The 19,280-nt window shown below is 38.9% G+C and overlaps 1 protein-coding gene across 4 annotated transcripts in view; it reads left to right on the forward strand.

Annotated features, from left to right (window-relative positions):
- LOC138763021 (hyaluronidase-1-like) overlaps nt 1-19,280 on the forward strand; it is a 53,227-nt gene that overhangs the window by 7,536 nt on the left and 26,411 nt on the right. Inside the window, exons 2-4 of one of the 4 annotated variants that reach the window (XM_069936518.1) lie at nt 2,143-2,276; nt 3,058-3,177; nt 13,475-15,136. In XM_069936518.1, the coding sequence (XP_069792619.1) occupies nt 2,143-2,276; nt 3,058-3,177; nt 13,475-14,638 (1,418 nt within the window). In that variant the 3' untranslated portion in view covers nt 14,639-15,136. Of the gene's footprint in view, nt 1-1,592; nt 2,012-2,142; nt 2,277-3,057; nt 3,178-13,474; nt 15,137-19,280 lie in introns of those variants that run through there. The other 3 variants (XM_069936522.1, XM_069936523.1, XM_069936521.1) reach the window with 3 other exon arrangements.

Genomic DNA, 19,280 nt, shown 5'->3' on the forward strand with positions numbered 1-19,280 from the left:
ATTCCAATTCAAATGGTAAGTTTTTATGAATCAAATCGCTACTCCTCTTGCCTTAGAATTAAAAGATGAAAAAACATGACCACCAACCCAATCTCTTTTCAATTTCCAATGTTCTTTCTCAGTCAAATGTGTTTCTTGTAAAAAAGCAATATCAATTTTCATTTTTTTAATATAAGCCAATATTCTCTTTCTCTTAATTGGATTACTTAACCCCTGCGCATTAAAAGTTGCAAAATTCAATTGAGACATCTTTTTTAACTAACTCCCCTCTATAATTCTTCCAAAAAAGAAAAACCCCCTCAAAAATTTTTTTTAAAAACCACCCTAAGGTAGTAATGCCCTAAAAATCGTGTGGTGAACCCACTAGTGGCAGATGACTATCGAAGTTTTCAGTGTCATCCACCCACCCCTCCAGCCAGATACATATTTATTATTTAATCAAACACAATCGAATATAATCCATATATTCAGCCCAATGATTCCAAGCCCAACGACTGCTCTGGATCTTCGACATCAAGAAGACTTTGTGTCATTTCTTCTTTCTTTCCATACTTTCCATTCTTTCCATACTTTCCATTCCCATGTCCATTTCCATTTACTCTCCTCTTAGGAGATAACAGAGGAGAAGACCCATTTCTTCGCAATTCTGGCAAAGAATTAGCAAAAACCAAAGCATCCTGATCATTCTCAAAGAATTGAGATTGAAAATTTCCATAGAAAACCTTCAAAATTGCAGGATAACGAAAAGCAAACTTGTAGCCTTTTCGCCACAAAACATCTTTAGCCGTATTAAATTCTCGTCATCTTCTAATAACCTCTTGATTCAAATCAGCATTAAAAAAACACCCTATTATATTGAACCGTTAATGGAGATTGATTCTGCCGTGCGTTCTGCACTGCCATGTGTAAAATCATTTCTCAATCTTGATGTTTTAAACAACGAATCAAAACTGCTCTCTGTGTTTGTCCTGGAAGTGGTCTTCTTCTCAGAGCTCTGTGAGCCCCATCCAATTCCAAACCTTCAGGGAAAAGCTCTTTACCCAGCACCTCTGGGATCCAGTGCTTAAAAAAATTTATAGGGTCAGCACCTTCCATATCCTCTGGGAGACCAACTATTTTCACATTATTCCTTCGACTTTGATTTTCCAACGAATCAATCTTCATTAAATCTCTTTTCTGAATCACCCAGTCTACAAAAGAACCTTCCACTTATTCCATTTTTTCTCTATTACGTTCTACCTGAGTTTGACACTCAAGAGAAAGCTGTTTCAATTTTCTTAAAATTATCTTGCACAGTATCAACTGATTTTATACATTTATTAATATCACTTTTAACTACAGTCATTGCCTGTTTCACAGTTAACATTTTATCACACAAAGTATTCATTTTTATTTTCATCTCCATAAATCCTTGATTCATTTGAGTTGATATTTGTTTTGACATATTGTGCATTTGACAAGCAATCCCTTCAAAAACGAAAACACTGAATCCAGTCCAGATTCCACTTCCACTTTTTTGTGATCCACCTTTTTTAACTGCAAGCTCCTCCTCCTGGACGAATTCCAATAAGGTAATTCCTCTTCTTCCTCAGTCATCGTAGGTCCTTTGACTGAACGGCTGCGGATCTGGACACCCGATGCCGGCACCCCGACCTCTTCGGGACACCGGCGTTCGGGATCCCCCACAGCCCCAACTTTCTCCAGCAGCTCTCAGACCCGCGATGCCACACACAGGCCAGGCAAAGCCGTCGGACGTGCAGAAGCGTTCTCCGACACGACACTGCGCGCCACTGGGCTGCCCAGCGAGGTCGTGGGTTCGCGGGTCCCCCTATCGGCCGTGCCGCCTGCGCGCATGACTTCACGTGAACGCGGGTTGGCAACAGCCGAGTTCACCAATGTGCCAGCGCCATCTTGCGGATGCAGGATTGGCGCCGGAGTCAGACTCAAACGGGCTGGAGTCCTCTAAGGCTTGGAGACTCCCAGTGACGACTCCGTGGATTCAGCTATGCAGGTAGGCCTCAATTCTTCTGCACTTTTATAAGGTAGCTTTTTCTGAGGCTGAGGGTTAAATATTTTCACATTGGATGCCATCATAAAGCACTGTTGTTTAAAGAACTAAATCTTATTTTTAACCACTTTTAGACTATGAAAAAACTGGGTATTTAATGATCCAACTGGGGAGAGATGGAACACACAAAGAGAAATCTTTCTTCTACGCCATCTTGTCACGGTCCCCCCCCCCCCACCAGTCCTCAAGAGATTCTGAAAGGAAATTGGTTAGTGCTTGGGATTGATTAGTGATAAAAGCACTAAGGGGCAAATATTACAAAGCATAATCTCCAATAAAATGACAAAAATAGGTTCCCGTGGTTCTTTGGCTAGGAAGTGTGGAGTCTGAGCCCATTACTATCAGGAGATTTTTGCTTTTGTCAAGTAGCCATAATAGTTTATAACTTAATGCTCCCTTGTGTAAGGTAAAACATCATGAGATGGGAATGTGTAGGGAGTTACCCTGTACAAGGCTGTAACAAGAAGGGGAGGTGTCCTTGTACTCCTGTTAGGTAAAACATCATGAGATGGGAATGTACAGGGCTGTAACAAGATGTGAATGCATCCTTGTACTTACAAGATAAGAGAGACATTGATGGATTGAGAGGCAGGAAGCTAGCAGGGAAAGGATAGCAACAGTTTTAGTCATTGGACAAGTAATGATATGATGATGTTCTAAGCACATATCCAAGGGTATAAAAAATCACCATTTTGCTGATAACGGCAGAATGCATTCTCCGACTAACATGGTTGGTCGCAAGTGTTACAATCCGGTAATAAAGAACAAAGAACCCTGATTTCGACTCAGCCTGGTGTTTGTCTCACTCATTCATGAACAAAGCAGACCTAACACTTGATACTTCCTGCATGAAGAATAGCTGGGTGTACCTCGTACTAGCATATTTGAAAGAAAGATTGAGGAGAAAGGTTGATATACAACATAATCTTGCATGTGGTGTTCTCGTGCCCAACAGAATTTTTACTGGTTAATATCTTGCCCTGTTGCAGGCATGCCTCTCATTGGTTGATGTCAGAGAACTGCCCATCGAGGGTATGTTGAAGACTTGGGCCAGCCCTCCCACAGGGGCTGTCAGCAGATGTGCAGAGTTAGGTTCGGGAAATATCGAGGTAAATCCATGATCCAAGTATGGTCAAACCGAAAAAATAATCTTTGTGCAGAGTTAACTCCTTCAAAATTTAAATCTTTAATGTTAAACCTTGTTGCCACACTTTCTTTCCCTTCCTCAAAAGCCACACCTTTTGATCAAGCTTTGGTTGTTTAATTGTCTGATGGTACTCATATGAAGCACCTTGGCATGTCTTGCTACATTAAAAGCAATTTCTTGATGTTAATGTTTTTATAAATTACCAGTATGTGAAATTTTACTCCAAAAATTCTCCTTTCACAGCTGTTGATAAGCACTTTCTGTTTCCACTTGCAAATTGGGATAGCACAAGAGCTATTTGTTATTGAATGAGGGGAAAGTTCTTTGACCGGGTGAAGCAAATTTCCAAAAGTCCTTAAGCAGATAACAAGTAAATATTTAATGGATTCTGTGCCCTTGTTTCACAGTGACTATAAATTTAGTTTGCTGCACATTTTTGATCATGAGGTGGAGACCAGGAATGAGTCCTCTAATTGGTTTCTTCTACCTTAGAACCATGGAATGCCACAGCACAAGAAACAGACCATTCAGCCCTTCTAGTCTGTACTATACATTCCACTAGTCCCATTGTTCGCTCCAATTCCATAACCCTCCAGACTTTTCCCATCCATGTATCTGTCCGATTTATTCTTAAAACTTAAGATCGAGCCTGTATTTATCACATCAGATGGCAGCTCATTCCACACTCCCACTGCTCTCTGAGTGAAGAATTTGCCCCTAATGTTCCTCCTACACCTTTCCCCTTTCAGATTAAATGATGATGTCTTGTATTTATCTTCCTCAATCTAAGTGGAAACCTTTAAACACATCCTACTTATGAAAATAGATGAGAGAAATAACAGAAGAAATCAAGTTGAATCTCTGAAATGATCATCATTACTCCATGAGAGCTTCCACAGCAGAATAGAGGAAGTTAAGGAGAACTGACAGGAAATACCTTTCCTGACATATATTCCATGCCCTTTTGTACCATGTGCAGATCCATATTTTCTCTCACATTACTGTCTGAAACTAGCTGTGCACAGGTTTTGTCATTTCCTTTTCAAAAATTTTCCATATTATGGATACTAATCCCTAATTGGGTCAAACCCAAAGAACAAGGTTGGAAATTCAAATTATTCCACTTACCTGTTACATGCAAACTCCATCAGATTTGAACAAAGAACAAAAAGGCAGTTGAAGTGAAAAACGATTAGATATCCCTAGAACATGGGACTAACCAGTGGGAGTTGAGATGAGGCAACTCTTGGTGTTAATGATTGAGTTTTGCTCGTTCTCCTTCATTTCCCACTGTGTTATCATTCCCCTGTTTTTCTTGTTCAGTTTGCTGACTGAGCTGATCAATTAAATGACCTTAATCATAAATGCAACTGCTAACAGGAAGCTAAAACCAAAAGTTTTCTGATAATTTTTTGAAGCAGAATATTGACAGTGGTTTATGTTCTGTATCTGAACCAGATGAAAGCAGCTAATCGTACTGAGTCACAGGTGGAACACAATTTCAATTTGTGACAGTGTGGTAGTAACCTGGTTTTCATTAGTCTAATCTGGAATGTGCTGTCAGAGGAAGCTGTAGAAGATATTTGGACACATATATGGATAGGAAGGGCTGAGAAGGATATAGCTCAGAATGCAATTCTAGTTGGCATGGATGAGTTGGCCCAAAGGGACCGTGCCATACTCCATGACTCTACGAAGTTTCAAGAGTGTAATGTGAAGTTGGGTTCATATATCATTCCTCTTGCATGGCCAGTATTTAGTTCTGGAAAACTTCATAAACTATCAATCCACCTGTCCCATCAAGCATTTCATGCCCCATATTGGTCTCATCAATCACTGGAGAACCCACAAATCTAGAGTGAAGTAAGCTATCCTTGATCACAAGGAACTTGCTGAGAAGAAGGATTTTTTCTAACCACAAACAAATCAACTCTTTACATCTGATAGATTTATTTTACTGCAATGCCTTGAAACAATTGCCAAATGGTGAGACATCTGAACAAGGTGTGCAACGGTGAGTGTGTATTGCCCAAGCTAATCCTTTAACATCATAAAATCATAAAGCTTTAATTGGCTAAAAGTGCTTGAATTCATTCCCAGACTGTCAACGATTTCTCAAAATCAGTAATATATTTCCAGATGGAGTTTGTGTAACAGACAAAAGAAAATGTAGAATTAGTGGCAAATTCAATGGCAGTTACTGATTGAACACTGAAAGTATTTGATTGTTTAAAAAATTAAAAGTTGATGTGGTTTTTTTTTGTAAAGTTTATTTAGTAGATAAGGAATATTTGAAATTTAAATGTGAATGGGATGGATAAGCTTTTTATTCTTTCTTTAACTTCAAGGTGAAAGGAGTGGTAATTCTGGTGTAGATTATTTTATTATTTTAGTTATAGAACGAAGGGAATAATGGTGAAAGTTATAAATTGAATTGTATAATTCTTAATGAGGCTTGAATTTTGTTTGTGGTTTATGCTCCATTGGTTGAAGATATAGTTTTTGTTGTAGATGTGTTTTTATTATTTGGATATGTGAATTTTAACGTAATGATTGGGGATATTTAAATGTGGTATTGGAGCTTTTGTTGGATAAGTATTCAAGAGTAAAAGGGAAAAATGGTGGAAGAGTACTAAAATTGAATTGTACAATGCTTAATGAGGTTTGAATTTTGTTTTAAGATGGTAGTTTATGTGACTAATATGATGATAGATGTGAAGTTAGTTGATATTTGGTGAAGGTTTATTTCTATAGAGAAAGTTTTTTTTTCATCTTTTTTTCATGCTACAATTCTTTTTTAAGAATTGATTATTGTTTAAGAATTTTTGATAGATAATATTACTAATTTTACTAATTTTTTATATTAAGTTTGAGTTAAATACATTTCTTAAGTGTGATATTTTAGATTGGATAATTTTTTTTTATTAGTATTTTTATTTGTTTTTTTGATATCTTAGTATTGATAACTTTTCTTTTTGTTAGTATTTTTATTTGTTATGTTTTATCTTGACTCCATTTGTTAAATATATTCATTTAAGTTTGATTTAAATATGTTTTTAAGTGTGATATCTTAGTATTAATTACTTTTCTTTTTGTTAGTATTTTAATCTGTTATGTTTTTGTTTTTTTTTGTAAGTGGGTTTTTTTCTTACATATATTACTAACTTTATTAATTCTTCACTCTTTATTTTGGGGGAAGGGGGGGTTGGACTAATTTGAGTTGGGTTATTAATGTTGTGTAATAATTATTGGGGGGGTATAGTTTATTTAGATTACTGATGCTGTATTGTAATTTCATTATGTTATTTTTAATTTTTTTTAATGTAATCTTATATTTTATTCATGTTATAAAATCTTAAATAAAGTTTAAAAAAAAGAACACTGAAGAACAAGGAAGTCATGGTGGAAATTTTGCCCCAGGCCCCTCAGGACTACCATTCAATATGATCACAGCTAACCTACACTGACCTAATCTCCTTGTCTGTGCCAAAGCCCTCCTTTTTTTTTAGTGATCAATACTTCTAAAATGCCTTTTTTAACCTTAGGACATTTTGCATCACTTCACAGCATTGGTTCTGAAAGCTATTCATTATGGCAATATAGCAAAATATGACCATCAATTTTGCACACAGCAAGGCTATTGAATTTGGTCGCCACATTGCAATGATTCAGGAGGTTCCCTGCACAGGCTTTTAATATCAATAGGTAGGAATGAAATGTTGCACGGTTTTTACATTTTGAACTGTGCATTTGCAGGGTGTGCTCGCAGGCATGCTTATTTTTAATCTCAGAGTAGTTGGAGTATTTTAAAAAGAAGTTGGTGCTGCATGTTTAGAAGTTTCAGATGCAGTAATCATAATGCCATAAAATCATAAATAACAGACATGAAGGATTTGGCTTGTTGAGCTCAAATTTCTTCTGTATCATTACCTTGCTATTTCCCCTTTTCCTTGCAAATTAATCTCTTTCAAATGCCTCGCCGATTCTCTTTGGAATTTTCTCCTGGAGGATGAGACCTGCTGGTTGTTCCACAAAAAAACTAACAAAACTCAATGGGCTGCACTGTAACGATTCCAACTGTTTGTTTCATGCTTTTAGCTGTGCAATGAAGTCCATTTCATTCATAGCTGAGTTAATATAATAGGAAATGAAATTTACACTTTATGTATCAAATTGCACTTCATGATAACATTATTTCATTATTTTGTGTTGAAAATGAGGGCAGAGACAAAAAGCATTGGGCTTTGGAATATACTGCCAGAGGAAGCTATAGAGGTAGATATGATTACAACATTCAGAAGGCATTTGGACACGGATATGGATAGGAAGGGCTGAGAAGGATAAGGACCAAATGCAGAAAAATGGACCTAGCTCAGAATGCCAATACTGGTTGACATGGATGAGTTGGCACAAAGGGACCGTTCCATACTCTATGACTCTATGAAGTTTCAAGAGTGTAATGTGATGTTGGGTTCATGTTCTTGCATTTAGTTCTGTTAATTTCATAAACTAGCCACCCACCTGTCCCATGGTGTATTTGTATGTATCATCATATATGTATGTTTTACATATGGTACAGGAAAGTTTATTTTTCCTAGAAAATATCTCTCGTAAGATGATGTAGATAACAATGAATTAGAGCTTCAATTTTGTAATACAGGTTCCTAGCCTTTTATCTGGAATTCCAAAAACCAGCACTTTTTTCGGTTGATGATATCCAACATCATTAATATTAATTTTCCGTAATAAATTCTCTGTTTTCAGAGAGAGATCCCCCCCCCGCCGCCCGCCCGTCCCCATCGTGCCCGATCCCATAGAAAGATGACTATCAGCCCCTAGCACCAGGTGGGAGAGAAGCAGGCGGCGGCTGGCTTAATTCAGGAGAAATGGCTGTCTTCCTTGCCCATAATCCCCTACGCAGCTGGAACTGCTCTGGCACAGGCTCAATCAATCCAATCTTTTCCTAATGGGGTGTATAAATGTATCAAGAGTGAAAAGCTTAATTGGCACCTGTGCAACCAACTGTCGAAGTAAAGTGGTTGCACTACAAATATAATGTTTATAACCAACAACGAGCTGTAGAAGGAACTTAGCGGGTCAAGCACTATCAGTGGGTAGAAATGGTTAGTCAATGTTTCGGGTCAAGATCCTGTACTTTTCTCCCTAACTCCCCCCTTCCCAGTGGCCTCTCCCTATACCTCTCACACCAGCTGTCCAATACCCAATCGCCTCCTTCCCCTTCCCCAGCTTCTTTCCCCTTTCTTCATATATCACGTCCTTATTACTCTGTTCTTGATAAAAGATCCCGACCCAAATCACTGACTGACCATTTCAACCCATGGACGCTTCCTGTCCCACTGAGTTCATCCAGTAGCTCATTGTTTGGCTCAAGATTCCAGCTTCTGCAGTTTTTTGTGTTTTTCTATAATATTTACAACTCTGCCCTGTAATAGACGATGCACAACTTTCTGATAGTGATTTTATATTTCAAAATTTGAGGCTAAATAGTGTCCAAATAAAAAGCACTTTTGCATGATTTTATTTTAACAATCACTGGTTGTTTTCATTTAAAAGAGAAGTAATGATGAATGGTGTTTGCAGAAATGTCACAAGGAGGTTAGTCATTTCCTGCTGTTTGGATTTGGCTAAATCCGTTAGCTTGTTTAAGCATTCCTGTTGATTTGTAACTTTTCTGTGGATTTCCTCCAAGTTACTCCTTGAGTAACATTTTGAATCACTCTGACATCTTGCCACTTCCAAAGTCAAAATTTGCCAAGAGATAAAATAACCAATTTTGTGGTACCTGACACATAGTTTGGCTTATCTTTTTTTAAAAGTTGAGGCACTCTAAAATAGGAAGTTTTAAGAAAATAAATGCAAGTAATGACCCATTTTGGCAATTTCCTTCCTGGACACATTGAAATATATTTGCATCTACAACTGATTATCGATGAGAATTCTAGTTGGGTTGTTTTCTTGGCTTCCTCTCCAATCCTGATCTGCCCAAGAGGTTCAATAAATGTTGTGCTTTTGCCTGTAATATCCATGGAATATAGATGTGGTTTACTTTTCCATTTCTGCTGAGTTGCTCTCATAATTCAGTTTCAAATGTTGTAATATCTCTACAACATTACATGTGTACAAATCAGTCACTTCTATCACATGGAGTCTTCCAAAATGGAGACAGGCCCACAGGTCCAGCTGAACAACATGCCCTTCCTGCTTTAGTCCATCATGCCTCCATTAGGTCTATATTCCTCCAACCCGTTCCCATCCAAGTACTTTTCTAAGTGTTTTTTAAAGGTGAGACCTCACTTGGGGTAATGTGAGGAGTTTTGGGCTCCCTCATTTAAGAAAAGATGTGCTGATGTTGGAGGGGCTTCAAAGGACATTTACTAGGATGATTCCAGGAATGAAAGGGTTATCATACGAGGAGCATTTGACAGCACTTGGCCTGTATTCATTACAATTTTGGAGAATGAGGGGGGGGGAGGGGAAATCTCATTGAAACATTTTGAATGTTGAAAGGTGTGTTCAGAGTAGATGTAGAAAGGTTGTTTCCCATGGTGGGAGAGTCTAAGATAAGAGGGCACAACTTCAGGATTGAAGCACGTCTGCTTAGAACAGAGATGCGTAGGAATTTATTCAGCCAGTGGGTGGTAAATCTGTGGAATTTGTTGCCACAGGTGGTTGTGGAGGCCAGGTCATTGGGTATATTTAAGATAGAGATTGATAGGTTCTTTATTAGCCAGGGCATCAAAGGTTATGGGCAGAAGGCTAGGTAGTGGGGCTTAGTGGGGGAAATGGATCAGCTCATGATTAAATGGCAGAGCAGTCTTGATGAGCTGAATAGCGTATTTCTGCTCCTATGGCTTATGGTCTCATGAACCCAGCTGTACCACTTTGTCTGGTAGCTTGTTCCATTGGCCACCACCATCTGAGTGAGGAACTGTCCCCTCATTCTGTCTAAATTCTTATAAATAATATGTAGAAAGTGATCAGTAATTCATATGCAACCTTGTGGAGGCTGTTAGTCTTGACACGAGAGACTACTGTAACAAGGTTTGCAGTAGAACTTATTGGTGAACATGTAAAATTTGATAAAGATCTAAAATGTTGCCAGGACCAAAAGCCTAGATTTTCTGAATGAAGGTGTATGTAAGGAGTCAATTTTTAGAAAGAAGATAAAATAGCAATGGTCACAGGTCTCATTGATGATGTGTGAGCAATTGGCAGTTTTAATTTAATTAATCACATAAGAATTGTTCATGCTATGAAACAGTCTCAATGGCCTTTTTGGTAACACAGGCAGGTAATATCGGAAAAGTAGACATATGGTATGCTTTTCTTCATAAGTTGGCAGAGAAAATAAAAAAAGGTCATAATGCTGTAACTTTACCGGTTAAACTGAATTTGAAATATGTTGTGCAGTTCTGGTCACCATATTATTAGGAAGGATGTGCTGCAGAATCACCAGGACATTGCCAGGATTAAAAGAGTCTTTATCCCATGTTAAGGGGATCAAAACCAAGAGGGCATGGATTGAAGGTGAGACATAAGGAGCTTTAATAAAGGATTTGAGGAGAAAGATTTTTGCACAGAGAGTGGTTGACATTTGAAACTCTGCCAGAAGAGGTGAAGAGGGCGAATACAATCACTATATTTAAGAGGCATTTAGAAAGGCAATTAAATAGGCACAGGTTAGAAGGCTGCAGACCTAACGCAGCCAAACTGGATTAGTGCAGATGGCCCAACCAAATATTACATTTTAGTGCCGTACAACTCTGTGATTTATGACTATTGATGGCTTTCTGCTTTTCATGGAATGAATACATTACTCATCTTTTATGGGCTCGATTTATTTCATTCTCCACTCCCCTTTTCAGCATCCTTTCCATTTCCAAATGATAAATTATACCAACTCTTTATTGGCAAGCTGAGTGAATGAATCTGCCTGATTTGGTAGTGGTTTTGAACTGAAGAAAAAGTTGGTGGTTCATTCAATCCCCAGACTGCCTTGTGATTTATTGTACACGCAGACCTGCAAGTGTAGGTCTGGAAGTGAACATGTAGTTCCCCGGGTTACAAAGAATTCCATAAATTGATTTCTTCAGAGGTCTGAAACATCCATTTCTAAAGCAACTGAAGTTACAAAGTTTTCTAAAATTATCATCTAGCATCACCAACAGATAATGAACCAGTGTTCCCTCTTGTTGAACTATACTAGGAAGAAGCACTGAAAGTAATAAGGGGACGGAGTGTAGGCTGGGAGAGGGACTTCAATGTCTATCACCAAGAACCCTTTGGTGGCACCAGACATAATTTGCATTCTGAAAGAAATAGCTGTCAAACACATTCTATGACCATTAACAAATAAACCAGTGCAAGGGATAAATGTACTTGGCCTCATCTGCATTAGCTTACTGTGACAGTAATCCATCCATAATGGAAGGAGGAATTGCCTTTCACACAGTCCTTGTGGAGACAAACTCACTGAGGACACCCTCCATCGTATTACATCACATTACAGCCATGCTAAATGGGCTAGACTCAGTGGGAATCTGGCACCTCAGTTCCGTAGACATTTAGCACCAGAATTTCTTTCCTTTATTTGTCTTTTGAGCTCACCTGAGTTAAAACATAACCCTGTGATAGGTCACTTGTTATGACATGATTAGCTTTCATATTTCATATTTTGCCTGCCAAAATTCCTCTGTTCTACTGAATCAAAGCTGCTGTGCAAGTACCAGTTGTACAATCTGCATTCATATTTGTACAGGACCTCTGCTGTAATCTTCACACAAGCCAGATGTTGGAATTTGCAGTGGCATTCACTTCCTTCAATGCATTGCAAGCTGCCTTTACATTTTGTGGAGCTTTTCCCTATTCTCACAGTCTGTATTTTCAACAAATTTTGATGCTGCTTCTGAAGCTTCAAGGACCATTTTATTCTATATTGCAGCTCAACCAGCCACCATTTTATCTGCTATTTGGATTTTATGTGTGCATATAAGTTTTGTCTCATCCTCTTGGGTGGTTTTCTTTGCTTCTCTCTAATCTTGCACTTCTATTCTTTGACAACCATTGATTTTTAATCCTTCCATTCATTTTCATTATCTGTTTTTGATACTTTTTGTTTTACATCCTCTATAATCTGTCCAAGGATCCTGGACTCAAACATGCCCTTTCACTTCACTTACTAATTTGCCCATCTGACCCAATGCCATTCAGTATTCATTCCCCTCATTTTAATTCCTTTCCATTGCCTTTGGTCCCAGCCGAAGGTCCGATTCGATATCCAGCTTCAGTCCTTGCTTCCATTCATTGTTGCACACAACCATTGCACACGTCTATTTTCACTCACCCTTGGCTTTAACTTTCGCTTCCTCTCAATGATCCATTATATTTCTTTTAAATTTACCGCTATGTTCTTCAGGTATTTTAGAATTTTAAATAATTTAATGTTCACAGCTAATTGCCTACTTTGTGCTGCATTCCACGTGGAACCTTTTAGTGACTTGGTTTATGTCTTGTCGCTATGGTTTTAAAAATTTCTATTCACTTTATTCATATTTCATCTCTTATCTTAGATTAAATCTTAATTTATCATTTAATGTCAGAGTGCTTTGAATATCAGAGTCAAACTTTCTTGCATTGTACAGTCTGTGACTCCCCAACCACTGTCTCAATGGAATAACATGCCTAAATTAAACTAAAATCTTCCATGTGGCGAGTTGAAGAGAAAGACTGATGCAATGATAGGAATCATTGTGTGTAATGAGAAATCTTAACGGAATATCAAAAAAAAATTTGTCAAATAAAAGATTTGTACATTAGGCTTCTAGTTTTTACAGAATGCAAAACTGTCTGAATGCAATTTCCGTTTAATTGTCACATTGTACCTAGTACAGTGGGAAGGGTTTGTCTGGGAGCAGCCTAATTGGTTAATTCTAACATGCATACACCCATGTAAAATAAAAGAACAAAAACAATTAGAGTAAAGAGTACAGTGAAGAAAAAAGATCAATTGCTACCAATCAGCAGCATGAGAGTCCTATTGTGGTGGGGTTCATTTAGGAGCCTGATGGCTGCAGACAAAAAAACTTTGAGCCTGTTGGTGTGCGATTTCACACCCTTGAACCTTCTGCCCAATGGGAGAAGAGAGTGCATCCAGGGAGACTCTTTACACAAAGGTGGGCTTTGTTTTGTCAGTATGTGTATAGATGCTTAATTGAATTCTAACATTTTATCGCTGTTAGTGTGAGAAGATCATAACTGAAGAGTTGAGAGCAGTTCCTCTGCACTACTGTCCAGAACTTGTGGAGGCCTGTGCAGATCTCATTAATGAAGAATGGAAGAGGAGCAAAGCTTCACGGATGCATTCACTTCAGAAATCCTCTGATAGTTTCCCAGTTTGTCTTGTGTTGAAAAAGATTCTGAAGAATGTTGGAAACACAAACAATGAAAAGAGGAGCCATTTGGTGGGGCATAGCAAGCTCTCACGTGTCGTTGGGAAATCTAGTGGCTTGTTTGTGGAGACAGTCGTTGTTGCTAAGGAATTACGGGGCAAGGGTTATGGCAGAAAATTAATGGAAGCTACTGAAGCTTATGCTAAGCACCAAGGGTTTAAAACTCTCTACCTCTCCACTCATGATAAGCAAGATTTTTATTCCCACTTGGGCTATGTTCTAACTGAACCAGTGCAGAGTGCAGGGTCCATGACAACATTCATGAACATGGAATTCCTTGAAAAGCTGTCTCCTCCATCAATTTCACCACCATTTAAGTCTCATGCGTTATTACCCCCTTATTCTTTCTCACCATGTCCATTAACACAAGTGGCACCCCCTGCTCCACAACTGCCTGCTCCACCTGCTTTTGCACCTGGTCAGAAACATCGGCTGAATCTTCCTTCACCATCTCATCCCTTCACTTATACATCGGTGGCTTTTCCATCATCTCTTATTGCATCCTCTGCGCAGCCTGGACAGCTTCAATCTAATGAGTCCTGTTCCTCAACTACTTCCCAGTTAGATGAGGGTGCTGCTATCCCTCTTCCACCTCCACTCCCACCGTCACTACTGGGCGCACAACCAACAACTGCGCCCCTAATTACTTCACAGTTACAGGGACACACTCATCTTTACAACTCATCCTCTCCCTCACCCATTCTCCCCATTTCACAAATGCCCCAGTTGCATTCTCCTTTAGCTCTTTCCTCACCACCCACAGATTCGGAGATTATGCCTCCCACCCCACCACCCTTGCCTCGTGCTTCTGAAACTGCAGCAAAGTTATCTCAGTTTTCTTATTCATCTCAATCTTTTGAGGAGAAAGAGAAAACCATACAAAGCAAGTCAGAAACCCCGTACCGTTGTGTTAAAGGCCTTCCTGTCTTCTGGATGAAGAAACATATAACTTGATCAAATCTATCCCAAATGCTTGGAAAAGTATGCTTTTTTGAACCAACTGGTGCCAAATTAGTAAATCCAATGCCAACATTGGAAAATATTTTAAAAGAACCATATTAACATCTGGTTGAAGGTGGTTTCAATAAGTGAGAAGCTGTTGAAATTCGTATTTCAGACCCAGAACATTGATAGTTAGTTGAATTGTTGCAAAGTTGTTTCTCGGGAATGCTGCAGAGAAATGTCACCAAGGTAAAAGTGAGATTCTTAGAATGAGAGGTCTCATTGGATTTCAAATTTATGGTCAGAGTACATACCTGACATCACGTACAACCCTGAGATTCCTTTTTCCTGCAGGTGCAGGAAAATTACTGCTAATTGGTCATGCTAAAAAACTGTACACAGCATAAAGATGTAAACAAAAAAAAATTGTTAACAGATAACAAATGTAAACAAACTGACTATGCAATACAGTAGGGCAAAGAAAATCAATAAAGTGCACAAATAAGAGTCCTTAAGTGAGTTCCTGATTGATTTTGTCCTTGAGGGTTCTGATGGTGGAGGGGTAGCAGCTGTTCTTGAACCTGGTGATGCGAGTCTTCTGGCACCTACACCTCTTTCCTGATGGCAGCAGCGAGAACATGTGCTGAATGGTGTGGATCCTTGATGATTGCTGGTGCTCTCCGACAGCAGCATTCCATGTAGATGTACTCAATAGGAGGGAGGGTTTTGCCTGTGATGTCGTGGGCTGTGGCTACTACCTTTTGGAGGGCTTTACGCTCAGGGATATTGATGTCCACATACCAGACCATGACGCATCTGGTCAGCACCCTTTCCACCACACCTCTAGAAATTTGCCAGGGTTTCTGGTGACATACCAAACCTCTGCAAACTCCCGAGGAAGTAGAGGTGCTGACGTGGTTTCCTTATGATGCCTTTGGTGTGTTGGGTTCAGGAAAGATCCTCCAAGATAGTAACTCCTCCCAAGAACCTAAATTTGCTCACCCTCTCCACCTCTGATCCCCCAAAGATCACTGGATCACACACCTCTGGCTTTCCTTTCCTGAAGTCAACAATCAGCTCCTTATTGAGTGCGAGGTTGTTGTTGGTGCACCATTCAGCCAAGTTTTCCATCTCCGTCCTGTTTGTTGACTCATCCCCTTCCTTTATCCAACCCACTACTGTGGTATCGTCGGCAAATTTGTGGATGATGTTATTGTCATACTTAGCTACACAGTCTTAGGTATAAAGTGAGTAGAGAATTAGATTGCATTTGAACTGACATTTTGGTTTTAGCTGGAGAACAGAGCTGAATACATGAGAAACTGACTATTAACTCCCAACTGTTTTTCTGACCAATAATGTACTCTACTTTCATTGCTTGAAGTAAATTGTGTGAAAAAATTGTGGGTTTAAGGCATTCAAGGTACTTTCCTTTTGCTTTTTACATTCAAGTTTCCTGCCAATTATTTTCTTGAAGGACCTCTTCTTGTTGCAACTTGTGTTACAATTATCAGGGATGTAAAATCATGCCTGATTCCTGAGGTTTGATGACTAGATGCATTGTGTGTTAAAGTTTCCGGGAATATTAAGTAAATCTTATTTACTTGGGAAAAAAACTGATTCTGAAATAAAATGAGGATAACTCAAAGTAACCTGGATGAATTATGAACTTTCGAATGAAGTCAAAGAAGGGCAGTTTTTATCATCCTTAAATAGGCTAAATGTGACATTGCAGCGGCTCACCAGAGGCTTAATCAAACCGGCTCGGGGGGGTTCCGAGAGCCGTCGTGATGTCACATTGTGATGACATCATTGGGAACGCGTGGGGGTTTTAAAAAGCTGTGTGTGACTGTTTGACTAAACGATTTTTACTGAACTTCGACTCGACTACGTCTGATCATTTTCTCATTCTTCATTTCGTGCTGCGATTCAGTTGCTATAACATGATACTGGAATGCAGCCAATGAGAGGATTAGTCAGATAATTATACAAAACCAGTTGGGTGCCGAGGCCAAGAAGGACTCAGTAGGTCAGACACAGAAGGTTTTGTCAAGGAAGCTGTTCCAGGTGACTTTTAAAACTTTGTTTTGAATTATGGAGCCTCCTTTATCTGAGGCTTAGACCGGTTTCCATGATCAGTTTTGATGAGATGGTCCTCCTGTATTTGACACAGCTTTGTAGTGTACGTCCTAGAATTGTTTCCGTTGCTGCTCCACAGGGCGACTGTATGGAGACTCCAACATCATGGTACAGATGAAGAAGCAGGCAGCAAACAACTGTCAACGGGTTCAAACACATAAATATCCCATATCTGTAGGCACTCTGTTTTTCTCTCTCCACAGTTGCCACCTAATCTGCTGTGTGCATATTTTGAGGATTTTCTCCTTTCACCAGATTTATATTAGCTATGCTAATTCTCTTTTTGTTTTTAGCTTTTCTTTAAAAACAAGATGTAATTGTTAAATTTAATAGAATAAATATTTCAATAAAAAAAGAGTTAAAACAATTGATAAATTTTCAGACAGTAAGGTTCTTGCAAATAACGTGATATATAAATAAATGCCAACGACAGATAAAAAGTTTTGCACATGAATGTCACAGAATGTTTCATGGATTTGTGAATAGGAAGGATTTGTTGATGGATCAAGTTTGTTTGAATATAGAGATACTTTCAGACCTGGTCAAAACAAAATCTGACCATCCAAAATGACAGATTGGACAAACAGAAAAAAGAACTGAAAATGACATTAAAAAGTCAAAAGCAGGTTAGCAGAAAACGTCAGACAAAGCTATTTCAATATATTCTTCATCTATATTTAAAAACACATTGAAGCTACGGAAAACACAATGAAGAATTAATGCAAGCAATGAAAAACTAAGAGGAGATATTTGAAACAGATATTTTTCCAAGAGTGAAGAGGTGTTTTTGTAAATATTGACACAATTTCAATAGACTGAACAGAGAGCCCGTTTCCTCTGCTTGCAGGATACATGATTGATTACAAATGTTACAAAGAGTGAAAATATAAATTGGGGAAAACATATTTAACTCAAGCATGACATCACAGGGAATGGTTTTTAAAAATGTAACTGATTTGAAGTAAAAATGGATTAACATTTAAAGCAGGAAAAGAAGCAGGTTATGAGATAATGTAGTCTGACAAATTTTGGATTGGTCTGGTATAACATGACGCAAATAATGAGCAAACATTTACCTTCTATGAGCAAAATGTTTGATCAAGGACGCCTTCAAACACCAAGTTTCTTGGCCTGGTTGGTTTCATTGATTTATTTGTACCAATACTTCTGAATAAAGCATTGTTTTGCTATAATTTGTTGACTTTCATTCTTGCACTAAATCATTTGAACATTGAATTACATTTTGGTGAGTGAATTTGAGTCAGTTTCCCAATCACTGGGATGTCATGTCACAAGATCACAAGAAAAAGGAACAGAAGTGGGCCATCGAGTCTGCTCCACAAATCCACCCTGAGCTAAACTGTTCTCACATCTAGTTCCAAGTTCTGGCCTTTTCCCCATAATCCCTTGTTACCCTGACTAATTAGATACCTATCAATCTCCCCCAGTGATTGGGCCTCCACAGCTGTATGGCAACAAATTCCATAAATCCACGACCCTCTGGGTAAAGAAATTTCTCCTGATCTCTGTTTTAAATGGGTACCTTCTAATTCTAAGACTGTACCCTCTTGTCCTAGATTCCCCACCACGGGAAACATCTTATTCACATCTACTCTGTCCCATCCTTTCAGCATTCATAATGTTTTCATGAAATCACCTTTCATTCTTCTATACTCCAATAAATATAGTCCAAAAACTGCTAAGTATTCCTCTTATGTTAGCCCTTGCAATTCCAAGAATCATCCTTGTAATCTTCTCTGTATTCTCTCCAAAATTATTACATCCTTTCTAAGGTAAGGGGCCCAAAACTGCACACAGTTGGGGCTCCAAATCCACCAGTGCCTCATAGAGCCTCATCAACACCTCTTGACTCTTATACGCTATTCCTCTTGAAACAAATGCCAACATCTCCCCCTGTCCTTTTCCACTTCGAATTTTGAATTTTCTCCCCATTTAAATAATAATCTGCTCTGTTTATTTCCTCTTCCATAATGTACAACTGTTCATTTCTCAACACTGTATCTCATCTGCCATTTCTCTGCCCACCCTTCCATGCTGTCCCAGTCTCTCTGCAACCTTTCAGTCCCTTCAACATTTCCTACTCCACCACCTATCTTGGTGCCATCTGCAGACTTCACCACAAAATCATTCACTCCATAATCTCATCAATATACAAGTGGCCCCCACAGCAACCCCTGTGGAACACCACAAAGGAACCGGCAACCAATCAGAACAGGATCCCTTTATTCCCACCCTTTGCTTCCTGCCTATCAGCCAATACTCCACCCAATCTAATATCCTTCCTGTCACTGCATGGGGTGTCATCTTATTAAACAGCCTCTTATGTGGCACCTTATCGAGGGCCTTTTTAAAAATCTAAATGCACAGCATCCACAGCCTCTCTCTTGTCCATCCTACTCAAGATTTCCTCAAAAAATTCCAATAGGTTGGTCAGGCAAGATCTTCCCTTCATGAACCCGTGCTGGCTTGGACCGATCATGTCAAGCACCTTGAG

Source organism: Narcine bancroftii, chromosome 5, assembly GCF_036971445.1.
Source record: "Narcine bancroftii isolate sNarBan1 chromosome 5, sNarBan1.hap1, whole genome shotgun sequence".
NCBI classification, from domain to species: Eukaryota; Metazoa; Chordata; class Chondrichthyes; order Torpediniformes; family Narcinidae; genus Narcine; species Narcine bancroftii.